The sequence below is a fragment of the Ambystoma mexicanum genome, chromosome 2p, assembly GCF_040938575.1.
Source record: "Ambystoma mexicanum isolate Mex_15411 chromosome 2p, UKY_AmexF1_1, whole genome shotgun sequence".
NCBI lineage: Eukaryota > Metazoa > Chordata > Amphibia > Caudata > Ambystomatidae > Ambystoma > Ambystoma mexicanum.
The window spans coordinates 616,854,991-616,881,453 of record NC_090923.1 but is presented as its reverse complement, the minus strand read 5'-3'; the positions used below and the strand labels follow the sequence as shown (position 1 = coordinate 616,881,453).

Sequence of the window (26,463 nt, the reverse complement as noted above, 5' to 3'; positions counted from 1 at the left end):
AAATTAACAGCATTACTGGCATAAATATTCTCATTATTACAGAAGAACATACCAGCTCTAAGCATGAAGGCACACATGCCTCGGTTGATGACACACCTATCAATGTTTTGCTGAGGACAAAAAACAGAACTATTGTCCCATATTGCCCTAGGTGGTAATCCAGAAAAAATTACTTTCGCATTTGGAAGGATCTTCATTACGGCTTAAACCAAGCGTTCCAAATCAGCCAACAAAGTAGGGGCACTGACGTTGCCCAAATGGAAAGCACCATAGTGCAAAACTACCACATGCGGACTGTTCATCGTGGCCATATCCTCACAAACTTGTACAATTCCCTGTACATTGCAATCAGGCACAGTGCTCTGCACCACCTCCACTCCTTTCACATCAAAGTTCTTTGCAACATGCCTGCATTGAGCGTACTGTTGTAAACCATACACAAACATATCTCCAAGCACCAACACCCTGATTTTCTCTACTTCTGCCATCTTCACCACACACAGTCTCTTTCAACACAAATCCACAACCTCGACATCTGATTGGCTGATCCGTACAGTCTTCTTTCCATGTTGGATTTCCTGGAAAAACCCAGATGTAGCACGCCCTGTCCACGAACAGCAGCGGTGTCCGTGGACGGCGTCCACTTTACTCTCTGTGCCATTCCCTCATTGCATACAGCCAAGCAATCACATAATACTAATAACGTCCTCAGAACACCCCCATTTTGTGAATTTTCGAACATTTCAGGACAATTATCATTTCATTATTCAACATATTAACATTACAAATATTATAATTTCATCTTGTACTCTGCACACAATGGTATGTTTCTCCATTAGTAGCTCAGTATACTAGATAGAATCCCATAATGCAACGCTTTTTATATCAATGCATCGTTCAAAGCACTAATAACGGTATGATATTTATTGCAATATCCTTGACACTTTTTTTCGCAACATTATAATAAAAATCCCTAGTACACAAATTCCATGAAAAGTACATACACATGTGATGTCATCAGTGATTTCATCAATGACATTTGCGATGTCATATTTGATGTCCTAGGTGTTAGTCTTAGCAGTGCACAGTGGTGGCGCGAGTTATTTTTCATAGCTTACCATAACTTGCGATTTTCAGGGATCTTTCGGCTGTACTTAGAACCATAACGTCCCTTAAACAAACTTTTTTTAATATCACACAAACAATATACAAACATGGCGTGCAAAAACCAACTTCTCACCGATGGCCTTACAAAGAATGTTGCAAAGTAAGAATTTATGCTCATTCACAGTGAAGGTCAGCTGCTTCCATTTTTTTCTCGGGCCCCGGAGGGGCACACGAAGCGGACTATAAGGTTGTATTGTGTTTTGACCTTGACAGACAGAGATTGTGATGAAAGACTTCTCTTAAAGGAGTGTTGCTAAAACGTAAGAGAAGATAAGGATGAAATTTCTGAAACGAAACCACTTTTATATATTATATCACTATGCGAGAGATTGTTCGCACACGCGGAGTCGTATTTTGGCACTGCCCTACTCGTAGACAATGGAAATTGCAATTGTACTGTAAGTAACCCTTAAGATTATTTTATACCCAATATAATTACAATAGCGTAGCATTAAAGACCGCTCAAGTTGAACTTGTTCATTGAAAGTGGCATAATGTTTTCTACCGTGCACTATCACCGCCGAATTGATCCCCTGTCATTTAGAGGGCTCTGAAAAAGGCAGACGACACAGGGTGGGTTAATAGAAATAATGTAACCAGTCTAAAGGCGGTCAAGCGCTCTACTCGCTGTGCCACTTCACTGTAGCCTGTCAAGTGGCACAGCGAGTACAATGCTTGCTTTGACATCCATGCACAGCTTGCTAATGCAAGCTTGAATCCCGGCAAGGCCAAACTCAGCCTTTCATCCTTCCATGGTCGATAAATGAGCACCACACACCGTGGTTAATAATAAGCACCGCTTAGATACATCACGGTTCTTAGCGCTATATGAATGGGAAAATATTATTATATTATTATTAACATACTCCGTTGCACAATCTTCGATAGCAAATAGTTTCATGCCCTAATAAATAAAATGATGATTTTTAATGAAGATCGGCTGGTGAGACTAATTTATGTTTTTTAAAACAGGTATGTGGCCCCATTTTGCCTATGTCACGATTTACAGACTCCAGCGGATGGGGTCTTCAACTGCCAGGTGCAGGTCCAAATATGCAACTTCATGACCCTCACCATTTTATGGGACAATCGCCAAGGACCAATATGCCCTTACGCAGTACTAGCGGCTACAAACAACATACCAACCAATAGGGTGGGCTAATGGCTCGTTGTTGGACAACCTTCCAATTATCAGAGCGACCATTTACTGCTTTTATCATAAACCAACAGCCTATCTACCGCAAAGGAACAACGCGTGGCTCAAAATAAACTTTTGCTGATCGACAGCAGAGACAATAGCAAATCGCTGAATATTCACTAAACATTTCATGTGAAATAAATGTACTTTACCAAATGTACAATCCTGCTGTTTACTTTTTAACCACAGTTTCATATTCCGAATTGTGGCGCACTGAGTTGTAAGCTGATCTAACGCCCTCTGTACCGCAAAGGAACATCGCGTGCCTCAACATGAACTTTTGCGGATCGACAACAAAGACAAATGCAAATTGCTGAATATTCTCTAAACTGTGTTGTGACATAATATGTGTTGTCTTCCGGGTTCTGTGTTAAGTCACTTAGGACTGCAGAGAACTGGGCGTGTTTGATGATGCACCCTGTAACGTCACAGAGAGAGGCGGGGAATATGAATGCTTTGATAATATCAGGCTTAGGGGTGGCGCACACCAGCCGGATTTATCGTTTCTTTAGTGGACAAAAAGTGGGTTGACACCCATAGGAAATTGTACTATTAGCGGACAAAAGGAGTGGTCTTAAAACACTTTCACCCTGACAACGAACAATACAAACAAACGTTCTCAGAACACCCCTGTTTTGTGTAATTGCAACCATTTCGGGACACCGCGAGTGTTCTTAGAACACATTCAACTAGACAGATTACAATACGGACAGCGTCCTGAGGACACCCCCAGTTTGTGTATTTACGAACAATTAAGTACACCGCGAGTGTTCATAGCTCATTTTTACCTTCCTTGCGAACAAAAATGACACATTCTCCGTCCTCTAAACACCCCACCATTTAGTTAATTTACAAAATGTCAGAACAGCCGTGTTCTCCGCGGACAAATCGAACGCAACAAAAACGTCTAGCACATAAAAAAACAAAACATTGAACCTATCTCATACTCCCCGAACCTCCCCAAACACTCTTATACACCAACACACGGCACTAAATACAATTTTCTATCCTCGTTTCACCGCGCTGTACATGGTCGACGGCCAATACAAGATGGCGGGCACCACAGAAAATCTGATGCGCTCCACGCCCCTCGCCGTCCAATCAGCGAACACGTCGCATGTCCGCAGACATGACGCAAGGCCATGGGCCAATTGAGGTGCTGTCCGCGGAGCGAACAGGGAAGTCTGTCCGTGAAGCGAACACAGATATCACTAATTTGTTTGCCTTACATTTTGGTCATTTTATAAATAATTACTGGACGGATTTACACCAAATTTGCAAAACCACGCTTTCGGGACCAAGCCCCCACTCCTGCCGCAAATTTGGTGTAAATCCGTCCAGCGGTTTGTCCTGTGGCCGTGCGCAAAGTTTTTTCCCATTATGTCTATAGGAAAAAACACAAGTTTTGGTACCCCCTATAACATTTCCCCCCCTAGACGAATCCTCACCAAACTTTGCAAAAAAATTCAGAGTGGGCCATATACTTTTTGTCCAAAGTTTGGTGAGGATTCGTCCAGAGGGAGCGAAGTCATAAGCCACCCAAAAAATGCTCTTCTTATGGAAACACCAACTTAACCATAACTACATGGACGCTACCGCGTCCATGTAATATATAATATATAATATATATATATATATATATATATATATATATATATATATATATATATATATATATATATATATTATATATATATATTTGTTTTTAAACAGCCCCTGCAGTGTATGTTCTGCCCCTCCAAGGGGAGGCGGTATTCACGCCGCAGGGACAGAGACGTGGTCGTACAGAGGGAAGTAAGGAGCTAGAGGTACTTTTGTAGGGTAGGGGATTGGGGGGAAAACAGGCGAGGGTCATGTACGTGATTCTTTCTATACGGTCATGTCAAATTCATGAATTTCGAATTTGACATTTTCGTATATGAAATAATCACATACATCCTAGGTGACAATAGTGAATCATGTATCTTTCGCTGACTGCAATGCTGGAAATGCATTGGAGGTACAGGGCCTCCATATCCTTGTCCATTACTGCTTTTTATCATGTGTTCTGTTGTGTTCTCTGTGCAGGAGTTCTTGTGGGACTCCTGGCGGTGCAGCGCTCTCTTTTGGTTTGATGTACAGACCCACGGGATACCCTTATGGCACCCAAGGGTGGCGGTACAACCCTGTGCCCCTAGTATATGTTTTTGGGCACCAGTGGGTGGCCCACAGAGCAGGGTACGGGCTGGTGGCAGCTCCGTGCTGAAATGTCTAGTGCCCTGAGCATCCTCCATTTTGGGTTACCCAGGCCCTGTCATTGGAATCGGTAGATTCCTGATGGAAACAAGATGGCTCCCATGGCCTCTTGCCTTCCATCCCTGTTACCTTGATATTCCCGAAGTCCCGGGAAGCCTTGACTCTGTCCCTTACCCCTGACTGGCTTTTGGGTGGAAGTTCCATATATGGTAGTGTGGGGAAGTGCGGACCAGACTGGCTGGAGCCTTCCCATGAACGTATATTGTGGGCACACCTGTGGGTGGGACCTGGGTGAATGGAGTGTTTGACGAATATACTCTTCTTGTTGTGGATTTCTGGTATCTGATGCTTGACACAATGACTGAGACAGCCCTGCCCGAAACCGGTATGAATGCAGTATGTAGAGTTGAATGGCTTGGTACTTGTCCGAATCCACATTGTGTTATGAGTGTCTGGATGGAGAAGAATGGCCTGAATGCACTGTGCGTCTGATTGGCTGACTGACTGCCCTTCTGAGCGATTGGTTGGCTGAGTGTGTCCCAGCAGAATGATGGGAGATCAACTAGTATATCTGGGGGCCTCATACTGCTAGATATCATTCAGAAGCTGAAGAGAAACTGGAGTTGAAACTGAAGCTTGACCTTGAAACCATGCTGGAAGAGAAGAATTGCTGTTGCTCTACTTTGTCGATCTGAAAGCGGTTGTGTCTCCAAGAACTGTTCCAAGAGAGGACCTGGTAAGGAGAACTCTCCCCGAGCTATGAGGCACCATCGTGCACCAGCTGACTAGCTGATCTTTGCAAGAGCTCCCTGGTAGACAGTCCTACAAAAGGCTGCCGACTGGAGATGGGGACTGCCGCGGAATCCCAAGGAGATACACACGGACTGTTGTCTGTCACCGTCGACGACCGACGTAGCCGACTGGAGCCGTAGTGCTCCCGTTGCTTAAGAACAGTTGATTCAAGGATGCTCTCGTCTGCACCATCGACCACTTTGTCCAGCTGGAGAAAGTTGAGGCCGTCGATAGGCCGAGGATTGTCCGCCGGTGGGTTTTCCACCACCTAAACACCACAGAGACGCCGGACGACTTGACGCCCTTGCTGGGCCACAATTCTTCAAACTCTTTGTGGTCCTGAACTATTGACATCGAGGTGCCCAGCACGCCTCTTCCATGCAGGACGTCTACGCTCCGTCGTCGACGAGCACCACTAGGAATTAAGCTGCCACTTAACCGCCGTAGTTCACCCTGTTCATCACCGGACGTTCGACGACCCGTGGCTCCTGCCTGAAAGGGAGTGCACTCAAGAATGGCCATTGATTTCCCGACGAGGAACGCTACAACACCAGGTACTTTGGGGTTGTGGAACTATTGGAAAGACTCTTGTGAACAATATATGGACTGGGCTTGTGATATATCTTTATTCTCCAGGTTGCCCAGGTGGGGGGGTCTCCACACAGAACTGTGTCAAGCGGTAGGGGCCAGTATTCTGCCAATTGTTCTAACAAACTGCTTTCCTCTTATATATATTGTTGGTTTCCTTTACAAACTGATTTGTTTGACATTTAACCGTACAGTTGTTGCACTTTAAACAGATCAAATAGTGATTGGGGTACCACGTAGAACTGTATTGATTTGCCATTGTAGAAAACCGAGTACAAAGTAAGTTATTGTGATATTGTATATAACCTTGAACATTAATTATATAAAGGCTGTGTTTTAACTAATACAGTGTGTGGACATTCCTTTGTGGGTGCTTGGAGACTGAACTGTACTTAAGAACCAGCCTGCATCACCTCCTGAGAAACTAGGCCTTGATTGCTCGCTCACGTTTACCAAATAGAGAATCTTGGCTGGGGTCTTGTGTGCCTCTCCTCTACCATATAGAGAGCAGGGGTACAGACCTCCCCACCTCCCCCCACCTCCCTCCAGTATTTACACTAACCTTTCTACCTTTGGCAGGCTTCAGAATGTTTATATTCAGCAGTTCCTTAGCATGCATTTTAAAATTGTGCTTAAGAAAATAAACCATGCATATGCTTGAATCCCAGAGGCTCAACTCTTTCTTTTATCTTTAAGTAATCAATACAATGGGGACCATTTATTTGACTAATATTAACATGTAGTATTTAAGATGTTGTGAAGCTAGTGAATGTTAGTATGTTATGCAGTGAATTGTACTCTTATGACTGTGGCAAGTGTTTCCATTACCTGTGAATGTATAATTGATTCACACTATAATAGTTCAAATCCCCCATTTCCACATTGTATTTAGAAATCTAATCTTCCAATATAACAATTTGAATCACAAAGTAAACCCTCTGTCTTTTTGAAAGACCTTGCTTATTTTGTAATGCCTGCTTGCCAGACATAAATATACCTTTTTGGAGCATTCAAATATTTCATCACATTGCGCACAAAAACTAACATGGTCTTGGCAAACAATACAAGCAAGTGACCTCATTACACAGTTTCTTTAGTGTTGTGTCTTGAATTACAGTAGTTGAACTCAGAGGAGGTATAGTTCTTTTGGACTCAAATAACTTTACTTTCTGGTACATACAAAGTGGGCATTTGGTTGAAAGGTATGTTTTATTAGTTATTATTTCACACGTTGCCCTTGTCCGCAGAAGTATACCAAAGAAAACACTGTGATACAGTATTGAGATATGGGAGGCTGAGACCTGGTGAGGACCAGTCAGCTGAATTATTTGTTACTGTCCTCTACGCCTACTCTCAGGCCTCCTGTAGTAAATTCAGAATCATCAATCCGATAACACCTTGAGCTTTGCATGGAAGAGAAGACGTTTAGGCATCTCGGTCATTATTTAACCCCATTGAAAGATCTCTGCTCTTTATCTACTGCCACATTGAAGTCTGGGAAGTTCATGACCCTTTAATAGGACATATTCCCTTTCCTTCTAGCTTCACAGGGGATATTGTCTCTGTCCCTGAAATTCAGTACTGTTGCTACGTTGGTCTCAACAGTGACCCATGCAGAGAACGAGAGGCTTGGTGTGCAATGTAGGTAATGAAGAAATTATTGGGAGCCTTTAGTATAGCACATTTGTAACTAACCTATTGAGACTAACAAACGGATTGTGGGTCGGTGTGTTGCAGCCGGACCCATAAAAATGTACTGCCGCCTGACTTCCCGGTGCCACTTGGAGATTACAACTCCGGCAGCCCAGAAAGTCAGGCGCAGTAAAACGTAGGTCCCCATTTCCATAGAGTCCCATAGGACACTGGCACCGTTGAAAACAGTGCTGGTACTTCTGTGACCTGTCTGCCTACCATGGTGGCTGTGCCCGGCAGGGTCAGACCTGTCGGGCACAGCGGCACCGGCAGGCACACCTGTAATATGCTGGTCCAGAAACAACAGTGCTGGTTAGTTTACTGGCACCCTTGTTTCCAAACCCGCAGGGTCCTATGGAGGCCCATTGTCTCTTTTCTGTTATCTCCCCCAGCTGGCATCAGAGCCAGCATGGTATAATCTCCCACAGATGTGACTATGGATGTGGTGCTGAGTCTGAATTATCAATTTTTATTTCAGGAGAGACCTCAAGCAGTTTGCTGGTAGGTTTGCTTTTTACAAGGTGTGTAGCTCCCACATCACGATAAGTAGCCTTGCCCCAAGGATAAGTCCAACAAGGTAATTGGGAATTCAGTTTGGCCTCACAGAGAAAAGTATGGCTGGGTCACCACAGAGAAAAAACACACAGGAAATTGGGTCCAGTCATGTGTTTAAAAAAAGCATGAGTGGGAGAGGGAGCAGGAATCCACTATGATATAATATGTCATTTATAACACACCAGTACACAAGTGTTTCTAGGCACGATAAAACAAGGGAGGGAAGACAGAGGGATGACAAGACAAACGATCTTAATAGGCCTTGTGCCATTCAGATTGTTCAAGTGCGATGACGTAAAGTGCAGAGTGAAGGGAGGAGGGGGAAGTGCCAGGGAGGGGGATGGGGGAAGTGCAATCAGGGCAGCATTGCTCTGAGTAAGTGCAGCCAGGGCAGCACATCTCTGGGTAAATGCAAGGAGGCAGGGGACTGTGGGTAGCAGTTACAGCCTCTAGGTGCACGGTAGGCCCAGTGGCAGTGCAGGGGATACTGATCATGGAGGAACCTGGCACCCAGTAGACTCAGAGGGTAGCCAAGCAACCGGTTAGTGCAGGTGACAGGTAGGTCGGCAGGGGAGAGAGAGAGAAAGCAGAGGAGGAAAAGGAAGGCCTTGAGGTGCATCTGAAACTTCAGGTGGTCCAGCTCAAGTTTGAGAGGGGTAGGGATGTCATTCCAGACGGAGGCACCTGCAGAGAAGAGAGATCCCCCCTCACTCTATGCATGGAGATGTGTCTGACCCTCAGAGAGTTTGAGGTAGCTGAGCGAAGGGCTCGAGAAAGAATGTATTTTGGAAGTGAAAGTTGGATGTATTGCAGGCTCAGCCCCAGAAAGCCTTGTGGGCAATGCAGAGGGTCTTGAACTCGATCCTTGCAACCACAGGGATCCAGTGGAGAGATTTCAGGGCTCGAGAGATACAGTCCCTAGGCTTGAGGCCAAGGACAAGTTTCACAGTCCTGTTCTAGTTTAGTTGCAGAGGGCAGAGAGTAGAGGAAGGCAGATTGAGAAAGAGGCTGCTGCAGTAGTCCAGCCTAGAGAGGACTCTGGAGACATTTAGGTTCTGGTTAAGGTTGAGGAAAGGGAGAATGCCTCTGAGGAGGTGAAGCTGAAAGTGGGCTTTGTTGGCAAGGTCCACGATGTGAGGCGAGAAGGAGAGAGTCAAATATGACACCAATGTGTTTTCTATCCAAAAGAGAGTGAGATGAGGTTGCCCATGGATGGTGGCCAGAGAGTAGGAGGGAAGGAGGAAGCTGGGGTCCCAATAAGAAGGATCTCAGTCTTGCTGGCATTAAGGCAGAGATTGATAGCAGCACACCATGCCTGAATAGCAGTCCAACAGTCAGGAATGAGAGAGGAAGAAGAGGAGCCAGTGCAGGGTAGCTTGAAGAAGAGTTGTGTGTCATCCGCATAACACTTGAAGTGAGGAGAAAAGGAGGTGATGAAATGGACATAAGGGTTAAGGTAGATGCTGAAGAGCCACAGCGAGAGGATAGAGCCTACAGGGACGGAACAGGTGAAGAGTGAGATGAGAGAGAAACAGCCCACTTGAACCTGGGACAGTCAGTCAGAGAGGAAGGAGGTCAACAAGTCCAGTGCCAGGTCCATGTTCCTAAGGGTATCATGGAGCGGATTTATAAGGATGGCATGATTGACCATATCAAAGGTAGAGGAGAGGTTAAGAAGTATAAGAACAGAATTTGAGAGCACGTCTTCACGGGTGTTCAGGAATGCAGTTTCCATGCCCCTGGCTGCTCTGAAGCCAGACTGGTGGACGTGGAGACAACCAACAGATTCTGTGTGGTGGATCAGTTGGTAGATGACCAGCTTCTCCAAGATTTTGCCCGGGAAGGGGGTAACTGCGGTAGTTAACTGGGCAGCAGGGTCATCAGAAGGCTTTTTGAGGAGAGGCTGCACAAGGGAGTGCTTGAGGGGTAGCGAGAAGGAGCCAGTTGCAAAGGAGTGATTACAGAAATCAGCCAAGGCTGGAGCAAGCGAGGCAATGTTGTCCTTGCTAGTTCTCTAGTTCTGAAGGAGCATGGGAGCACCTGTTAGGAGGAGACTTTCATAGAGCGGACTTGTCTAGAGATCTCATCCGGTGATATGGGCGAGAAAGGGGACAGTAGAAGGGATGGGGAGAGGGGGCTGAGGGAGGCCTGAGAGAGGATGAAACAGAAGGGAGGGGTGTAGAGGAGAGTGAGGACAGGATGTCCTGAGTTTTAGATATGATGTGAGAGGCCAGTACAGTGAAGAGGGTCATGGAAGGAAGAGGAGAAGTGGAGACTACAGTGAGATTGACGAGTTCCTTGCAGACTTTGAACATTTCAGCTGGGTTGTTAGTGGCCTCAGAGATGCAGGCTTGGATATAGGCCTTCTTCAAGTGGATGGAGAGTCTGTATTGTCTTTGGAGTCTTTGGAGCAGGCGGCAGGCCGGTCTGTCAGAGGATGTGCTTGAGGCCTGCCACTTCCGCTCAGCAGCTCTGCACTTGCTTTTCAGAGAGGCTAGCTCATAATCATACCAGGTGTTGCGCTTGGAGTCAGGTTTCATGCAGATCCTCATGAGAGGAGCAAGGATTCCCAGTGTTGGAGATGCAGAGGTCAAGGTTAGCAAGGGCTACGCCAGTGTGTGAGTCAGTGGCCGGAGTGGGAGGGGGAGTGAAAGTAGCTGTAAAAGTAGCAACTGACACTTGCTTCATTGGTCGAATGATGGGGAAGGAGACTGGCAGTGCGAGCAGAGGCTTAGCCGGGGGACCCAAGAGGTCTAGGTGAGAGGACAAGAGAGCATGGTCAGACCAGGAGAGACACGTTGGTGACAGGGATGTCTGCCGATATGAGAACATCCAAGGTGTGCCCGACTGAGTGCATTAGACCGGAGGGAAGAATGGTCCAGGAAAGAGAATCACAAAGGCCCCAGAAGAGTCCAGAGGACGCATCAGGGGAGTCAAGATGAATATTGAAGTCTCCCAGGAGGAGAAGCTTAGAGGTGGAGGCCAGGAGAGAAGAGGTGACGTCAAACCACTCTGAAGGGAAGAGGGAGACTGCACCAGGAGTCCTGTAGATGGTGGCAAGAGTCAGCAAGCGGATTGGAGAGACACCAATCCTGCAGATGAGGCATTCAAAGGAAGAGTAGATATGAGTGGGTATGATAGTAGCAGAGACCCATTACGGGAAGATCAGGAGTCGCTCTGTCCCCAGACCGTCAGGCCTGGGCTTGGAGAGGATCTTGTAGCCCTCAGGGAGAAGTGTGTCAAAAATAGTGACTGAGCTGGCAGTGAACCACATCTCAGTGACGGCAAGGACATCAAGGTCAAAGACTTCAAGGAGGTGGCAGATATCAGAGGAGTGTTTAATGGCAGAGCCAGAGTTGAGGGTAGCTAAGTGGAGCTGGTTTCCACCTTTGAAAGTCTTCCAAGGAGGGGTACAGGAATGTGGTATGCCCGTTTGTGGTGGCAAAAGGGAAACGGGTTGGAGAAGGGAGAAGGTTGATGAGAGATGGAAGACACCTATCAAGCAGCAGGAGGTTGGACTGAGAGCCCTGAATCATGACAGTGACATTCTGGTAGACATTAATGAATCCCCTAGAGGAAATATGCCAAGAGTGCTTCCCATAAGGTTCCACAATGAATGGATGAAGAAGATAAAGGGGAGAGGACTGAGTCCATATGGGGAATACAAAGGTCTGGAAATGGCAAAGAGGATGTCGGTGACAGTCTGTCTGGAAGAAGCATTGACGTAGGTGTCAGCAATGGGTAGGCCTGGATTGGAGACCAGGAGATCTGTATTGAACGTTTTTTTTTAAGACTTTGAGAGAGGAATAGGATAGGTGATAGAGTAGCAGTTGGAGTAGATAGGGGAGGTGGAAAGCACCATGTATGGAGAGATAGAGTAGCAGTTAGAGTAGATAGGGGAGGTGGAAAGCACCATGGATGTAGTGAGCAGAGAGATGGAGGGGGGAGAAAGAGAGGGACAGAGAAGCTGCATAACACATGAAAGAACTCACCAGGTGGCCTAGCAGAAGACAGGTGCCAACGAGACAGGTGCACGAGAAAGGAAGTCCAGTCCAGTGAAAAGAGTCCTTCAGCAGGTGGAGGGCGAGCTCAGCAAAGATACTAAGAGACTTGATCCTTTGATGAAAGAACTCCCAAAACAAGTCCTCCAAGTGTTCTCATAAAGATCCCTCCACCAGAGCCTCCATCTCCTTGTGGAGCCCTTACCTACAATTTGGTCACCACTTCTTTGAGGTATGACAACTCCCTAGCTAGGTTGTCGTGCAGGTCTCTTAGACAACCCTTTGGTAAATGCCATAGGGGCAGCTGGCTCATGCATTCAGTTGCTACTTCATGTCTCGTAGACCGCTTCTGTTATCATGCTGCTCATTCTTTGCACATCCCCATGAGAAAGTGGCCTCTCAGTGATTCCCTTTCACCAGCACATCAATCTGGGTATGGCAATGGCGAGTAATAGGCACCTCATTACTGGCCATTTGTCGGGCAAGCACTGCAGACGCCAGACGAATTAGCGTATGTGAGCACTCAACCTTCCTCTGCTGATAGAGCTGGGGCCACTGGTAACTGATCTTGCATAGCTCGGATTCACGAATGAACCACTTGAGGGAGTGTGATTTCAGACAAGGTTCCTACCTTGTTTGTGCGTGGCTCTCATGCGCAATCACCTGCCTTCCCAGCTCCAAGACTCCGGGGGACTGTTCTCGTGGCCTGCGCCGTCTCCACTGTCGCACAGTGACATGGATTCCAGCCCCTGCCTACTTGCCTGGTCGGCAGAAGCTGCCACTCCCCGATCTTGCCCGGGACTCAGATCTTAGTCTTTGACCCTCTTCCGCCATCGGCACCTGCACACCGGCCTCACACAATCACAAAGTGTCGGAGGCTCTGTGCTAGCAAAGGGCTGGCAATTCTTCACTGCCTCGATCCCAGTGGCTGCCTTACACAACACACTGCGGGCTCTTCTGCCTCGGACACTGCCTTCACTATGGTGACTGCAAGCCACCCCCTGGGTTGCTTTCATAGGTGCTGCCCGCACTAAGCTGGGTATTGCGCATCAACCTGCCCCGGCTCATGCAGCAGGGAATGCGCTACTGATTATAGTTGTTGTGTCGTCTCCGAATCATTCCCTGATTCACTGCCGTCCGGATGCTGGAGCTCTCCAACCCGCCTTTCATCCCGGGCTGAGTAAAGCGCCCATTGCCACAACTCCGTGCCTGCAGTCAACTCCTTCACATGTGGTCTCCGGTTCAAAGCCGGCACAGATCTCAGCTCCCCAAGCGCTTCAAGGGGTAGAATCCCGCACTCTGCTTCTGCTAACTCCGAACTCCTCCGACAGGCAATCCCTGCTGCCGTAAATAAACTGCTAGGATGCCTGCTTCATCTGCCATATTTCCCCGTAGTAAAATGCTGGCACAGTGAGTTGTAGTGGTCCAAAACGTATGTCATTCGCTTTGGGTCTCAGGAGTCCTGGAGCTCTAGCAACGAGCTGCCATTTTGCTTTACACTGGTTTCACCCTCAAAGGATCATAAAGAAGTCCCAAAGTATTTTATGGACCACAGTATTGGTCCTCATGCCAGGCGGGGTATGTTTTAAGACTCCGTGCTACTAAGATGACACATACAATTTTTATGGTGTGTTCACAAGGCAGGCTCCTGTGCCCCTGAATCCCACTCCTTGTCTCGGCGACCTGAAAGTATTGGCAGAACATCTGCATTGTATGTGTGTGTCACCAAACTATTTCCATTATCCCTTTTCTTTGACATGTTGTAAATATAGCAGCGACAGTGTTTCTTGACACCTACTTCTTAGAAAGCCGTACACTTTGTGCAAACCTCCACATGTCATTTTGCATTGATGACTCTAGGCCACACAGGGATTATACAATTGCTGCACCGCGCTTACTGGCACCCCCAAAAATGTCTAGTTTATTTTTTTTTCTACTCACTTTTCACCTCATATTTATGTGGGGGGGGGTGGGTATAGTGTATAATGGATGAAGGCAGACTGCGTGGGGCCGACCCCCCGCATATATATGGGGTGGAAAGAAGGTTGAAATGAAAAGAAAGTTGACTTTTTCGGGGGTCACGGTAAAGGCGACTGTGACACAGTAATCACGTAGACCCACCGAACCCAGCTAGTTCTCTGAAGACACACAGTGAGGCAAATCCCAAAGCGCCTATCTATACCTGTCACTCTCCCCTTCTTTATCTCACTGTCTCTCCTATTCATGCTCTCTCTTTCTCTTGGCCTTTCTCTCTTTCCATCACCCTGTTTCCTATAGTCTCTTACTCTGCCTACGTTTCCTATTTCTTTGACCCTCTTTTATTCCTGTTCTTCCTCCTTTTCTCGTTTCATTCTGCTTCCTTCTTTCCCAGACCCTAGATTTGCTTCCGTTTCTTTCTTTTTTTTGTCTCAGAAGATGACTATGCGTTATTCTCAAAATCATCCCTATGGCCCTATTCGCCTTTATGACTTATTTTAAGCACACCACTCTGAGTTCCAGTGTAATTACTTTTTATGCAACACAGTGCAGTGCTGTGGAACATTTAGTGTGATGCTTTGCTCCCACTGCTCTAGAGGGCCTTGAGGGCAAGTACGTGCTGCTAGAAGGGAACCAACAGCGCCAGTCTTGCTGGGTACTATTACCATGGGTCCTTGTCAATGTCACCCCTTCATGAATCATAATCCCTGATGTGTGCAGTGCTGCCTTGTATGCGTCCCCTGTTCAGATGCTCGTTTGACTCCTCCCAGTGCCTCTATTTATTACGGATAGATACGTGTGAATGTTACATTCTGTGGAACCATATGTGCCTCATGTATTCCGTTCCCATTCCTAAATACTTGGACGGTTTGCTTTTATTTTAGCATTAAGCTACGCAATTATTCTACAGGTCTTACCAGCTGATACCTGCCCTTCGCGATGGCTGTCAGAAGTGCACAGCCGGGGCTACCGCCCCGTATCCTCCTCACAGTGAGCCTTTGAAGAATCGCAGCGAGACCTGACACACCTGTGGGGAGTAAAGATGGCGCACGTGGAGTTCAATAGTTCCACAAGGTTCTGCATAGTGGGAAGAACTGACTAGTACTGGTACTAGGTCTCAGGTGGCAGTCTATGACGGATCCTTGTGATTGTGGTGGTTGGCACTTGTGTTAAATAAAATAAAAAAAAGAGCTAAAGGAGATGTTATGACTTGTCAACGTTTTATATGCTAATATTTAAAAATGTACATAGAAAATAAGACCACAAAGGACATTCTGACATCAGAATGAACCCCCCCCCCCCAAAAAAAAAATATAAATGCGTTATCTTTGAATTCAAAGTAATTACATTGTTGCACACATCTGGTAACTGCTTCTGGTCAGCACTACTTTTCTAGGACTCCAACGTAGTAGAACATCATATTACAGTATATGAAATAAACAAAGATTTCATCCCTTGGCAAATATATTTTGTGTCAAGTATTGCTTAACAAAGAAGCCATCCATCCAAATCTGAGATTCTGATGTCCTCTGCTCTGTCAGCAATTCGCTACCATTCCCCACTTTTGCTTCTCTTTTCCCCATCCTTCATGCTCCTATTCCTGTCCACTCTCAAATTTGAAAGTTGTCTCCTTTTTAGTTGATCACAAATTTCAGATTCATTGTCTTCCAGAGTGTCCTTATCTAATCATCATCAACTACACAACATTAACAAAAGCTGCATTAGTCTCACATTTATGGTATGTTATTGTGATTTAGACTGCACACGATTACCATTTTCATGGTCTCCAGGTGCTTGGCAGATCAGAAAATGAAGGCTGTTGGGCGGGTTTAGTTAGTGGGATTGAGAGAGAAAAGCGGAGGAGACCTTTGAAAAGCTGTTGGTAGTTTCAGTTCGAAAGGTCGCACGTTTGATTTTAGTTAGTTTCCTTTATGTGGTATTTGGTGCATGCGTGTATGCTGGTGACTTGTGTGCGACTGAATTATTGTTCTATTGGGTGTTGTGGAGTGGCTGTAGTTTGCAGTGGTTTTTTTTTGTTTTCTTTCCCTTTGGCGGAGGTATGTGTCTGATTTGTTCAGTGTTTGAGGATGCATATGATTACAGAGTGTATTAGTAGGGCTAGTGGGCTGTCCTTTGTTGTAATATAGGTTGATCCGTCAAGTTAGTATTATTCTATTATGATTTGTGGTAGGATGCTTTATTTCGTTGAGTGGGCGTGTTTCTGGCCATCAAGTTTTCGATGCTTTTGATGTTTCTATTGTGTTGTGTTAGCAGTTTTCCTTCAATGATGTTTCCTATTTAACTTGGTTATTTAAAGAGCCATATTTTTAACAATTTTTGGAACTTTAGCTAAACTTCAGTTGATAGTATTTCCTTTGGGAGTGAGTTCCAAAGTCTTGCTGCTATGCAGGAGAATGCTGATCCCCTGAATGCATGCTTTGCATGTTGTTTTGGTTCAAAGCAAATGTTGTTGCTGGACCTTATTGATAATTTTGATTTGTATATGGAGATTTTCCCTGTATGAATTCTTGGCTGTTTATTGCTCTGTGTGTTATGCAGAGTGTTTAGAAGAATATTATTTTTTTGATTGGTAGCTAAGGCAGTTTTCTCATTGCTGGTTTGCATTTTACTCTCTAATTGAGTCTGAGGAGTAGCCTTGCTGCTGCTTTCTGTATTTGTTGGAGTTTTCCAATAATGTATTCCGGCATGCAGAGATAGGTGTTGTTGGTGTAGTTAATTCTTGATATGATGATTACTAATGTACTCTTTCCTAGCTGTATTTGGGATACTTCTCTCCCCCTCTTATTTGACCTTTCTATGCATTCAGTAATCTGTTGCAACATATTCTTCACTGTGTAGGCACTTCCTTTTTACGTTATTCAACATACACAATGTTAAGATGGCTGTCACAATACATTTTTTTTTAATTCTTGTTGCACTTGTATGTTCACAGTCTTACACCACACTCTCCCTCTCCCTCACTTTTTACTACACTTACACTCCTTGGCAGTACTACTTAACACAATTTCCAGTAATATTTTAAAAACGTTTCCTTTAATACCCTAAAATGTGCAACTCTCTATTGCAGCAAAAGAAACACTAATCCTGTCCTTCAAGCATTAATACACAATCAAAATAACATGTTGTCCTTCTTTCATTTCCCTCATGCCTTTCTTTTACCTTCCTGTGAACTTTCAACTCCATAGAGGTTTTTGCTGATTTGTAACTTGAAGTCTTGTTATTGAAATTTTACTAGGGGATGTTGGATGAATATGCAGAACTAGTAAATAAAATAAAAATAAAAATCTGAAAACACTGGCTGATTGTTTTTTTCTGTTCTAACAATGAGATGGTGTACTTATTCAGTGGTTCTTTTAGTTACATGAGCTTTTTTTTAAGTGGAATACTTTGCCCATATCTTTTTTATTCAAATGCGGCAGGACAGCCATAACTCCCATTGAAATGAAATTGGCACCCTTGTGCCTCTGTTTAATCCATGTGAGGTATTCAATGAAGCTTTCCATCGTCTACACGTATTTCATATGACTGTGTTTTCTTCTGTCTGGCAATTGCCACAAGTCTATGATCAGCCTGGTCAAGAGTGTTGCCCTTACCTGGAATCCCCCCTTCTCTCCTCAGACTGGACTTCCACGATGCCGTTCGGCTGTGTGACCCTCGGGGACAAGAAGGACTATAACCAACTGTCGGAGGTGACTGATCGCTATGACTTGGGACAGATCATCAAATCGTAAGTGAACATTGGTGTCTTTTGAGCCCTCATTGTCATAGGGTCTCACTTGGGACATGTGGGTGCAGCAAGAGCATGACGAGGTTCTCAGAACATGATGGTCTAAATGCTTATGCTAGTTGAGAGAAAGTATGGATGCCAATTTGCCACTTTCAGAGGATAGAAGAGGATATGCGCTCGTCAACCATTTTTAGAAACACTCGGAATGCATAGCAATGATGGTGATGTATTTTCTTTGCCACAGCCTACATGGCTCGCAACAATGGCAATATGGTGTTCTTTCCTAACACTCTATGCCAGACTCCTCAGATTTACAGGTTTTGAATTAACATGCATTAGTTTTACTCATTTTGTTTTAATGGTACTCCATTATCAACCTTGCAATATTCGAGCTTTCAAAGTGCAGGCTACCCTCATATTAGAGACCAGTGCTATACACGCACAGCCGTGTCTAGTAGGTAGTGGGCAAACAGTGGGTCTTTAAAGGGTTTCTTCTCCCCCAATCCATCATTCATAGTTTTTACTACAATCAAACAAAACTAATAAAGTCACAATACTTTAGTGAACAACATGCTGAAGAAAACAACAGAAGACAATAGGAGTGTCATCATTGTTTCTGTGAATAAAATACCATCACTGCTGCAGAGCAAGACACAGTGGCCTGTGCAATTATAGGGAGATGCATTGAACATGCAGGTGCAGATATGTCAGGGAGGTCATAGCTTTGTACTAAGGTACACTGGCAAACCTGTTTGTTGTTGTCATTGCAGTGTGCATTGGCAGAGTTTCAGTTAGGAGATCACAAATAGTATGGATAAGTGCATGTCAGAGTTGAGATGAAGTAGCATAGCTGTGAGTGGGCACCAGATCAAGGTGTTTTGGCAAAGCAGCAGTGGGGAGCTGCAACTGAAAAAGCAAGGTGTAACAGAGGTCAGGGCAGATGTGGTTCCTCGATTGGAGTGCATTGATAGAGCTGCATGGATAAGTTGCTTGAAGCACCACAAATCAGGATAGAGATGTATTTGCAGGGCTTTGCATGACACGTTCACAGTGTTGAACTTGAGGAGCCAAAACTTTAAGTGGAGGGAGTAAGGTGGGTCAGGGCAGATGTGGATTCAGAAATCAGTAAATTGTCATCAATTAGGGTGCATTGTCAGAAGTGTATGTGAGGGGCGAACACTTGAATAGTCAAATCTTAAGGGATAGTGGAAGAGCTGAGAGTGAGTCCAAGATTAAGGTCCATTGGCAGAGCACAGAACAAAATAAAAACACTTGTGTACGAGCGCAATAGAAATAAAATATTCAATATCATTATCAATATCGATGCCACTGCCACAGAAAAATGTTGTTTAAGGGTCCGATTAATGGAATATTTGCCCGGTTCAAAGTTAATTTGCAATGCTGAAAAGTGATGTTGCGCTGCTGACACAAACCCTGATTCATGGAACTGTACCAAGTCCGGGGAAATTAATTTTGTACTGCAAAAATGTCTATGCGCTGAATTTGCCCGGACTTTGCACTGCAAAAATACACTTTGCATGGTTCCATGAATCAGGGTTTGTGTCGGCAGTGCAAAGTCACTTTTCAGCAGTGCAAAGTCACTTTGAACCGGGCAAATATTCCATGAATCGGGCCCCAAGTGTGTATGGTATTAGCAATGGATTAGAAGCTACAAACAGACAAGTGTGCAGGAGTGAATGGACCAGGACCTTCATAAAAATAGTATGCAACCGGGCAGATATGCTGTTCTGCCGCAAAGGTATCTGCTGTCTTTAATGAAGGAGAATGCAACAAGGCAGTGCTGGGGTTCTGCGGCAGAGTTATTTCGTGTCCTAGTTTTGAAATGGTAGGGAGCGTTGCCAGGCAGCGCAGATGCTTTGGCAGAGTGTATATATGCCATGGCCTTCGCTTTATTGTGTAGCCCTTCAGCGTCATGAGCTCCAGTTACAAAACCCAAAATAAATAAGACGGAGCCTTGAGAGGGAGGAGAAATGTTTCTGTCCCGATTGCCTGAAAATAGTTGGAAACCCAGCTGGAGACACTAATTGCACAACCAGAGGCAAATTGCTAGGCATCCTAAATCGTTTTTTTAGAGGATACATGTTGAGAATACAGGGTGCGGATGAGTCACCGCCTGGATATTTGTGTTTTCAGGTCTGGCAGATACTGCTGTGGATTATTGAAGACGTTTCTATGACTAGTTTAGAATCTGAAATTTGACTTTTGCGCAATAACTTCCGAGACGACAGATGTTCCACACTAATAAGTTGCTATTAAAGAAACAATGTTTTCGGAGTCCCCTCTCTTTCACAGCTCAACTCTACTTTTACTTTACATAGATGTCATACTATACTTTCCCTCTCACCCTGCTGAAAAGGGGCACACACATGCACAAGCATGTACGTCCACATGCTCACATGCATGCATGGACACACACACACACACTCTCTCTCTCTCTCTCTTCTTAGTTGGAAAAAAGGTAACGCCTGTGTAAGATAGGGAAGTGGGGTGAATACAGGTGGGGACAATATTCTAGTTTTTCCTTTCCTATCAAACAGAAGAAATATTGGGATATTGTGGTAATAGTTACCAGGGTTGGCCACTCCCGTAATATTGCATACATCATTGGTGTAGCAGTTGTGATATCAGCCATGCCCTTGACTGTTGGGATGTCATAAATGGAAGTGACCAAAGGTAACAGGACTTCTATCGTGCCCACCAGCCAATCACTGCATGTCCTTTCCTGCTCTTTTTGCATACCTACCCCCTACCCTTCCCTCTTAAACTATCTCCCATTGTTGGTTATTTTGCAATTGGTCAGCTGGATCATGAGGATCAAGGTGATGTGATCTTGCCACCAGCCAGACAATCACGGCCTGTGTGTTGCTACTGTATTTGATATAGAACCATACCCTATGCCCCTTTTTACCTGCCTGCAGTCGGTCCACTTGTTAAGATGATCAAGAGCTTCTGATATCTGCTCCATTCAGCAGCAAATCATTGCCTGTATTCTCCCACTCTTTTTGCCTATGAACCTTCCTTACAACCTATTTTTCTTTTGGTGTTGGTCAGCTGTTTCAAGAGGATAAAGCTGATATGACCTCTGGCCACCCACCAGACAATCGCTGTCTGTCTGTGGCCACTGTGCTTGCCTATGGGCCCATCTCCTATTCCCCTCTTTGCCTGCCTCTTTTGTTCAATTTGCAGTTGGTCCACTTGTGTAAGATGAATTAAGAGCATCTAATATCCAACCCCACCACCAGCTGTGAGAATCCTGAAGGTGTCTCCCTAGCTAGTCCCCGGGGATCAGTCATCCAGGTGGCCAGGAAACGGCCATCACTATTGGATCCAGTTCCTGGGGGTGGACCAGTGAGGGAGGATCAACTGGATGGGGGGTCCTTGGGGAGTAGGAGTGGGAAATCGACAGGTGATAAGCAGTATCCCCCTTCTTTCAACACCTTTTCCCCATCCTACCATGTAGGATATTCCAAAACACTGCCCCGCCTTTTCCAACCCAAACACTTTCGCAAAACACGAAAGACAATGGACTAACACCAGAGCCGTTTAACTGTCATGTCCCAATACAAGGGTCAGGAAAAGTCAGGCAGTTGACCAGAATCACACACAATTGATGGCCCTTTGCCTTCCCGACAGGGATAAAAGGTGGAGCACAAGAGCACAGGACGAGCAATGCAGACCGCATGACGTGAGAGCTAACGCAGCTCGGTAGTCCAAGAGGAGGAGAAAGATGGCACATACCGAGAGGGTGACAAGGAGAGACGTGACCTTGCCCTTTCCGACCAAAATCAGTGAAACCTATGCATAAGGAATCGTAAAACCACAAACAATAGCCAGCATGTGTTGCAGCAGATTTCAATGGTACACGAGACACTCCTCTGCTGATTACCGAGCCGAGGAGAGATGCTTATCTCTATGGTACCAACCTTGACTTCAAAGAGAAAGAAGGCAAAACGGTTCCTTACAGCCGGTGCGTCGAGGGGGGAGTCGATAAGAAACCGAACTGTGTTGAATGAAAAGTAGCAAACGGCTAATTTGAACTTTGAAAGGATTAAAAGGCTATTGATGAAAAAGGGGGGAAACCAGAGAGTCCGGTCCACGTGGGTGATCATGCAGGAAACTCTGGGCGATTATCCGATGATAGAAACTACTGTAACCAGAAGGCCTTAGGAAAAGGCGAAAAGGGGTCAAAGTGGTCATAAAGGGGTCTTGTAAAATCCTCTGTACAGTTGAAAGTCTTTGGCCGACAGATGATTGTGAAGAAAGGGGAAATTAATACCACTTGGTGAAATTAGCGCATGAACAATGTGTTGCAAAGGTTGGCAAGAGTGAACCCAGTGGAGGAATGCTAACAAGAAGGAGCGAAGCCTGAAGTACCATTAACAGTGTGTTGACAGGAGAACCCGACCAAGGGATGTCCACAGTGAATTGTTTGAAAAGACATTAAGATTTGTGAATGTAAGAAGTATTGTAAGACCAGGGGAAGTGGATTGTCCTCCTTGGCATTGGGATCCAAAGCCAGCAGAGAGAGATCGCAAAAAAAAAGTCCTGAGCCTACTCGAGGGAAGCCTAGGGGTCTGAGCCTGACCTAGGGAGATACACGGGTGAAATGTCATCACCCAAAGTCCATTTGGAAAGGAACATTTTTGTTTGCCTGTTTTGTTGAATACATCAGGCCCTCAAGGGAAAGAAAGTTTTATTGAAAAGAGATTTAACCATCGAAGAACCTTATAGCTGGAGCTGTCGGCTCGTGCTGGGAATGCTTAATTGTGTGCTGTGCTCAGGAGATCCACCTTGTCCCGTGCTCAAAACATGGGGATGGGAGAGCCCTGGCAATCACATCCTGACTTATTATTTGTGAACACTTCTTTCCTAATTGAAAACCCTATCCAACACTCTTTCTGTAATTAGTTGTAAGGATTTGGTAATAGTATTTTTTGGTATAGGGCTTTTTGCTTTGACAAGGCGCCACAAAGACTGCCTTATTTTTTATTTGATGGCAGAAGTTTGCTCCCATCTTAGATTTAGGTTTAGGTTAGGTGTTTTTCCACCCAGCATTTACAGTTTAATAAACACCCTTGAAGTGTGATCATTTGTGTCTGTCTTTACTGTTGCCACCATGAGTTCCTTACATATGGTGTCAGAGTGGGATGTGACTCAATTGCAACTAATTGGGGAACTCTATCATTTGAAAGATTTGGTCAGAGAGCCTCTAGCCACTAATAAATCAATAGGGTTTGATATCTGTAGCACTAGGGAAGCTATTATTCCCCCTTGGAAAAGAGGACTGATTACTACAGATTTGGTTTTGTCACCCCCTCTGGGGTGTTACATTCGATTGGCCCTAAACTCTGGCCTAGCGCGGAAGTTAGGGATTGATGTCTTAGCTGGCAGTATTGATCCTGACTTTCAGGGAGATGTGAAGGTTCTCTTACAAACCCATGACGTATTTCCTTTTGAGGTACATCGGGGAGATCAAATTGCCCAGGGAAGTTTGGAAAGAGCTCCATTTCCTCAGTTTAAAGACAGTGAACTAAATAAAACAGAAAGAGGTAACTTGGGCTTTGGGGAAGCTGATAAATCAATTAACATCGAAGAAGGGAAAGGAGAAGGGCCCACCATCTATCCCAACCTAGCCGTCTCCCAGTTAAATGATCCGGCTCTCGCTGAAGCGTTTTTAGAAGCAAGAGTCCCTTTTTCTTTCTAAAACAAGGATTGCTTTTCATTGTCTGTCTTTTCACACTTGATTTGCCTCGAAACCTCCCTTCCAACCTTTTTCTTGTGTTGTTGGTCAGCTGGTACAAGTGGATCAATGTCACACGGTCTACTCTCTACCTACATGCCAATTACTGCATGTCTTTTCCTACTACTTTTGCCTTATGCACACACTCTATTCCCCTTCACCTTTAGCCCAAAGGGTTCATTTTGCTCGGGCAGCAAGATTAAAGTGCACACAATGGGGGTCATTATGAGGTTGAAGGTAACCATGCCACAATTTGCGGCATGGTTACCTCCTTCCAGGCTACCAGGTCCGGGTTCCTCAAATGAGGACTTACTGGGCCATTCCAACCTTGGAGGACCCGGTAATTCCTCATTGTAGGAACCCGGTACAACCCCATTCCCATTCGAACCCCCATAGGGCTCAATGGGAATGGGGAGGGAGCTAACAACGGGCCTGTTAATAACGGTGTCTGCTGTTAGCTCCCTGGTCTGCTAGCAGGACCCGCTAAGGGCGTCTGGTTTTACCAGGCGCTCTTTGCGGGTCCCGCAAGCAGCCTTGTAATAGGGCGGTAGGGGGTTAACGGCACCGGAACCATTACCGGCGCCGTTAACCTCTTACCGCCCAGCTTGTAATGACCCCCAATGACTTGGCAGTCCTTGTTAAAACCTACAAAGGGCTTGCACCTTACACCCACCACCTGAGGTATGCCACATGCTATGTGTCGCACCCCATTCACTTCACTGCCTGCCACGCTTTTACCAGGCAATGCAGCACTGCACACCACCATTGGTAACAATGATATCACATCATAGAAACATATTCCACATCCCAGGCAAACCAACCCACAATGCATCCCTTACAAGAACCTGTACCTGGTCACACACCTCATCACTGAAACCTTTATAAATATTTATCTACTGAAATCCTGGATACCCTCACCCTTAATGGCAAAAGCATTCAACTCACAGATAGGCATCAAAGGACCAGCCAGTGCAAGAAATGTCATCATCCACAATTCATTCTGGCCAAATACCAGACTAGAATTGAGCATAATCAGCTAATTCTAAGCACTCTGCTTTCACTTCCACCTACCCCTACAGACTACCTAAGCCATACACATAAGGAATTGACAATTACACCAACCTGGTAGCAACAATGTCCCTCACACTGGTCAACAACATGTTCTTCTGTGACTTCAACCTCCTATTTAATACTACCACTGAGAATACAAACGAAAGCACAACTGAACTCACTGGATAATCTGAACATCACCCAGAGCACAACCAAACTAACTCACAAATGAAACATTTTGCACTTCATAACAACCTTACCATCCTCCAATGCAGCATACCCTTACCTCTAAACTGGTCATATCACCTAGCCATTCCCTTTACCATATTTAACTTCACTTTGACCAACCATATTAAACCCAAGAATATCAAGAAGACATCCCCATTCTTCAAATACTTTTCTACAGATTCACTCACAAAAGACCTGATCTACCTTTACCTCACACCGTCAGGACTCCAAAAGCATGGGTTACAATACCCTACTAGAAGCACTCAGTAATACCTTAAAGGTAAATGTAAACAAACTTGACATCTTGCCATACAAAATACCATCTGCTTCTGGCTACCCAAAGAAATTACATCTACAAAATAGTCATTTATAGCAAGAGAAGATCTGGCACAATTACAATGTCCATCTGACAAACCCTACTTAAACAACTCTGAAGTATCTGCAAACAAATGATCGCCGGAGAAAATCTTCCTGTTGCAGAACACCATAGCTGAAGCTAACAACAAAAGCAATGCTCTCGTCAAGGCATTCAAAAAGTGAAACAATCTCCATTCCTCCTCCCTGCTACCATGGTCCATTGAGAGATCAATTTCCTTCCACATCTTCATTGACAAGACGTGCAAGTTCTGCCAAAACCATGATGCTAACTCCAAAGCAGACAACACCCTACCCATTCTACTTCTAAGTAATACCATAGATGACATTCAAACACTTTCAATAACAAACATAGCTGATACTCTAGCCTCACTCAAAGCAGCATCCCACTCAATTGATTTGTGTCCAACTCCATCCTCATGATGCTCCTGAGAGAAACCATCCACCCCATTTTCCACAACATACTGGACATGATCAAGTCATCCCTTACTATGGCCATCTTCCCCTCTTCCCACTTGATAAAGAAGCCTACACTGGACACTGATGACCACAGACACTACTGCCCCATCACACACCTTTCTCTCCTAGGCAAGATCCTTGAAGAATCCATAGCCACCAAACTTTCTCACACAATCATGTAACATCTTCCTTCTGTACTATCAATCAGTATTCAAACTCGGAAGCATTACAGAGACATTCACCATTAAATTGGTAGGCAATGGAAAAGCTGTAACATGGCCCAGTCAGAGCTCTAAGGGGCCTGGAGGTGCTGCACCCGACCTTTGATGCCTGTCTCCCACATGTGTCCACCATCCACAAGGCCAGCAGTGCTACTGCGTAGACACCAGCAGGGTCCCCGCCCCTCCCCACAGGGAAAAGCTCTCAGAATCCTCACCGCTGGATCTATCCAGATGGATGCCTTCAGATCACCATCTCCACTCATCATCTTTGTAGGCCAACCAGGATATTTTCTCTCACCCATGATCTTTAACCTCCACATGGAACACCTGATTATCTCCTAATCAGCCACAACCTCCATGTGGACCAAAAACCAGACAATACACAATCTAATTAAAAGTATGATCAATCGAAGACA

The 26,463-nt window shown here is 45.2% G+C and overlaps 1 protein-coding gene across 1 annotated transcript in view; it reads left to right on the top strand.

The window, feature by feature from the left end:
• CAMKV (CaM kinase like vesicle associated) overlaps positions 1–26,463 on the top strand; it is a 753,994-nt gene that overhangs the window by 440,239 nt on the left and 287,292 nt on the right. The window contains exon 2 of the mRNA XM_069644141.1: positions 17,845–17,953. Coding sequence (XP_069500242.1) covers positions 17,859–17,953 — 95 coding nt within the window. The 5' untranslated portion in view covers positions 17,845–17,858. The remainder of the gene's footprint in view (positions 1–17,844; positions 17,954–26,463) is intronic.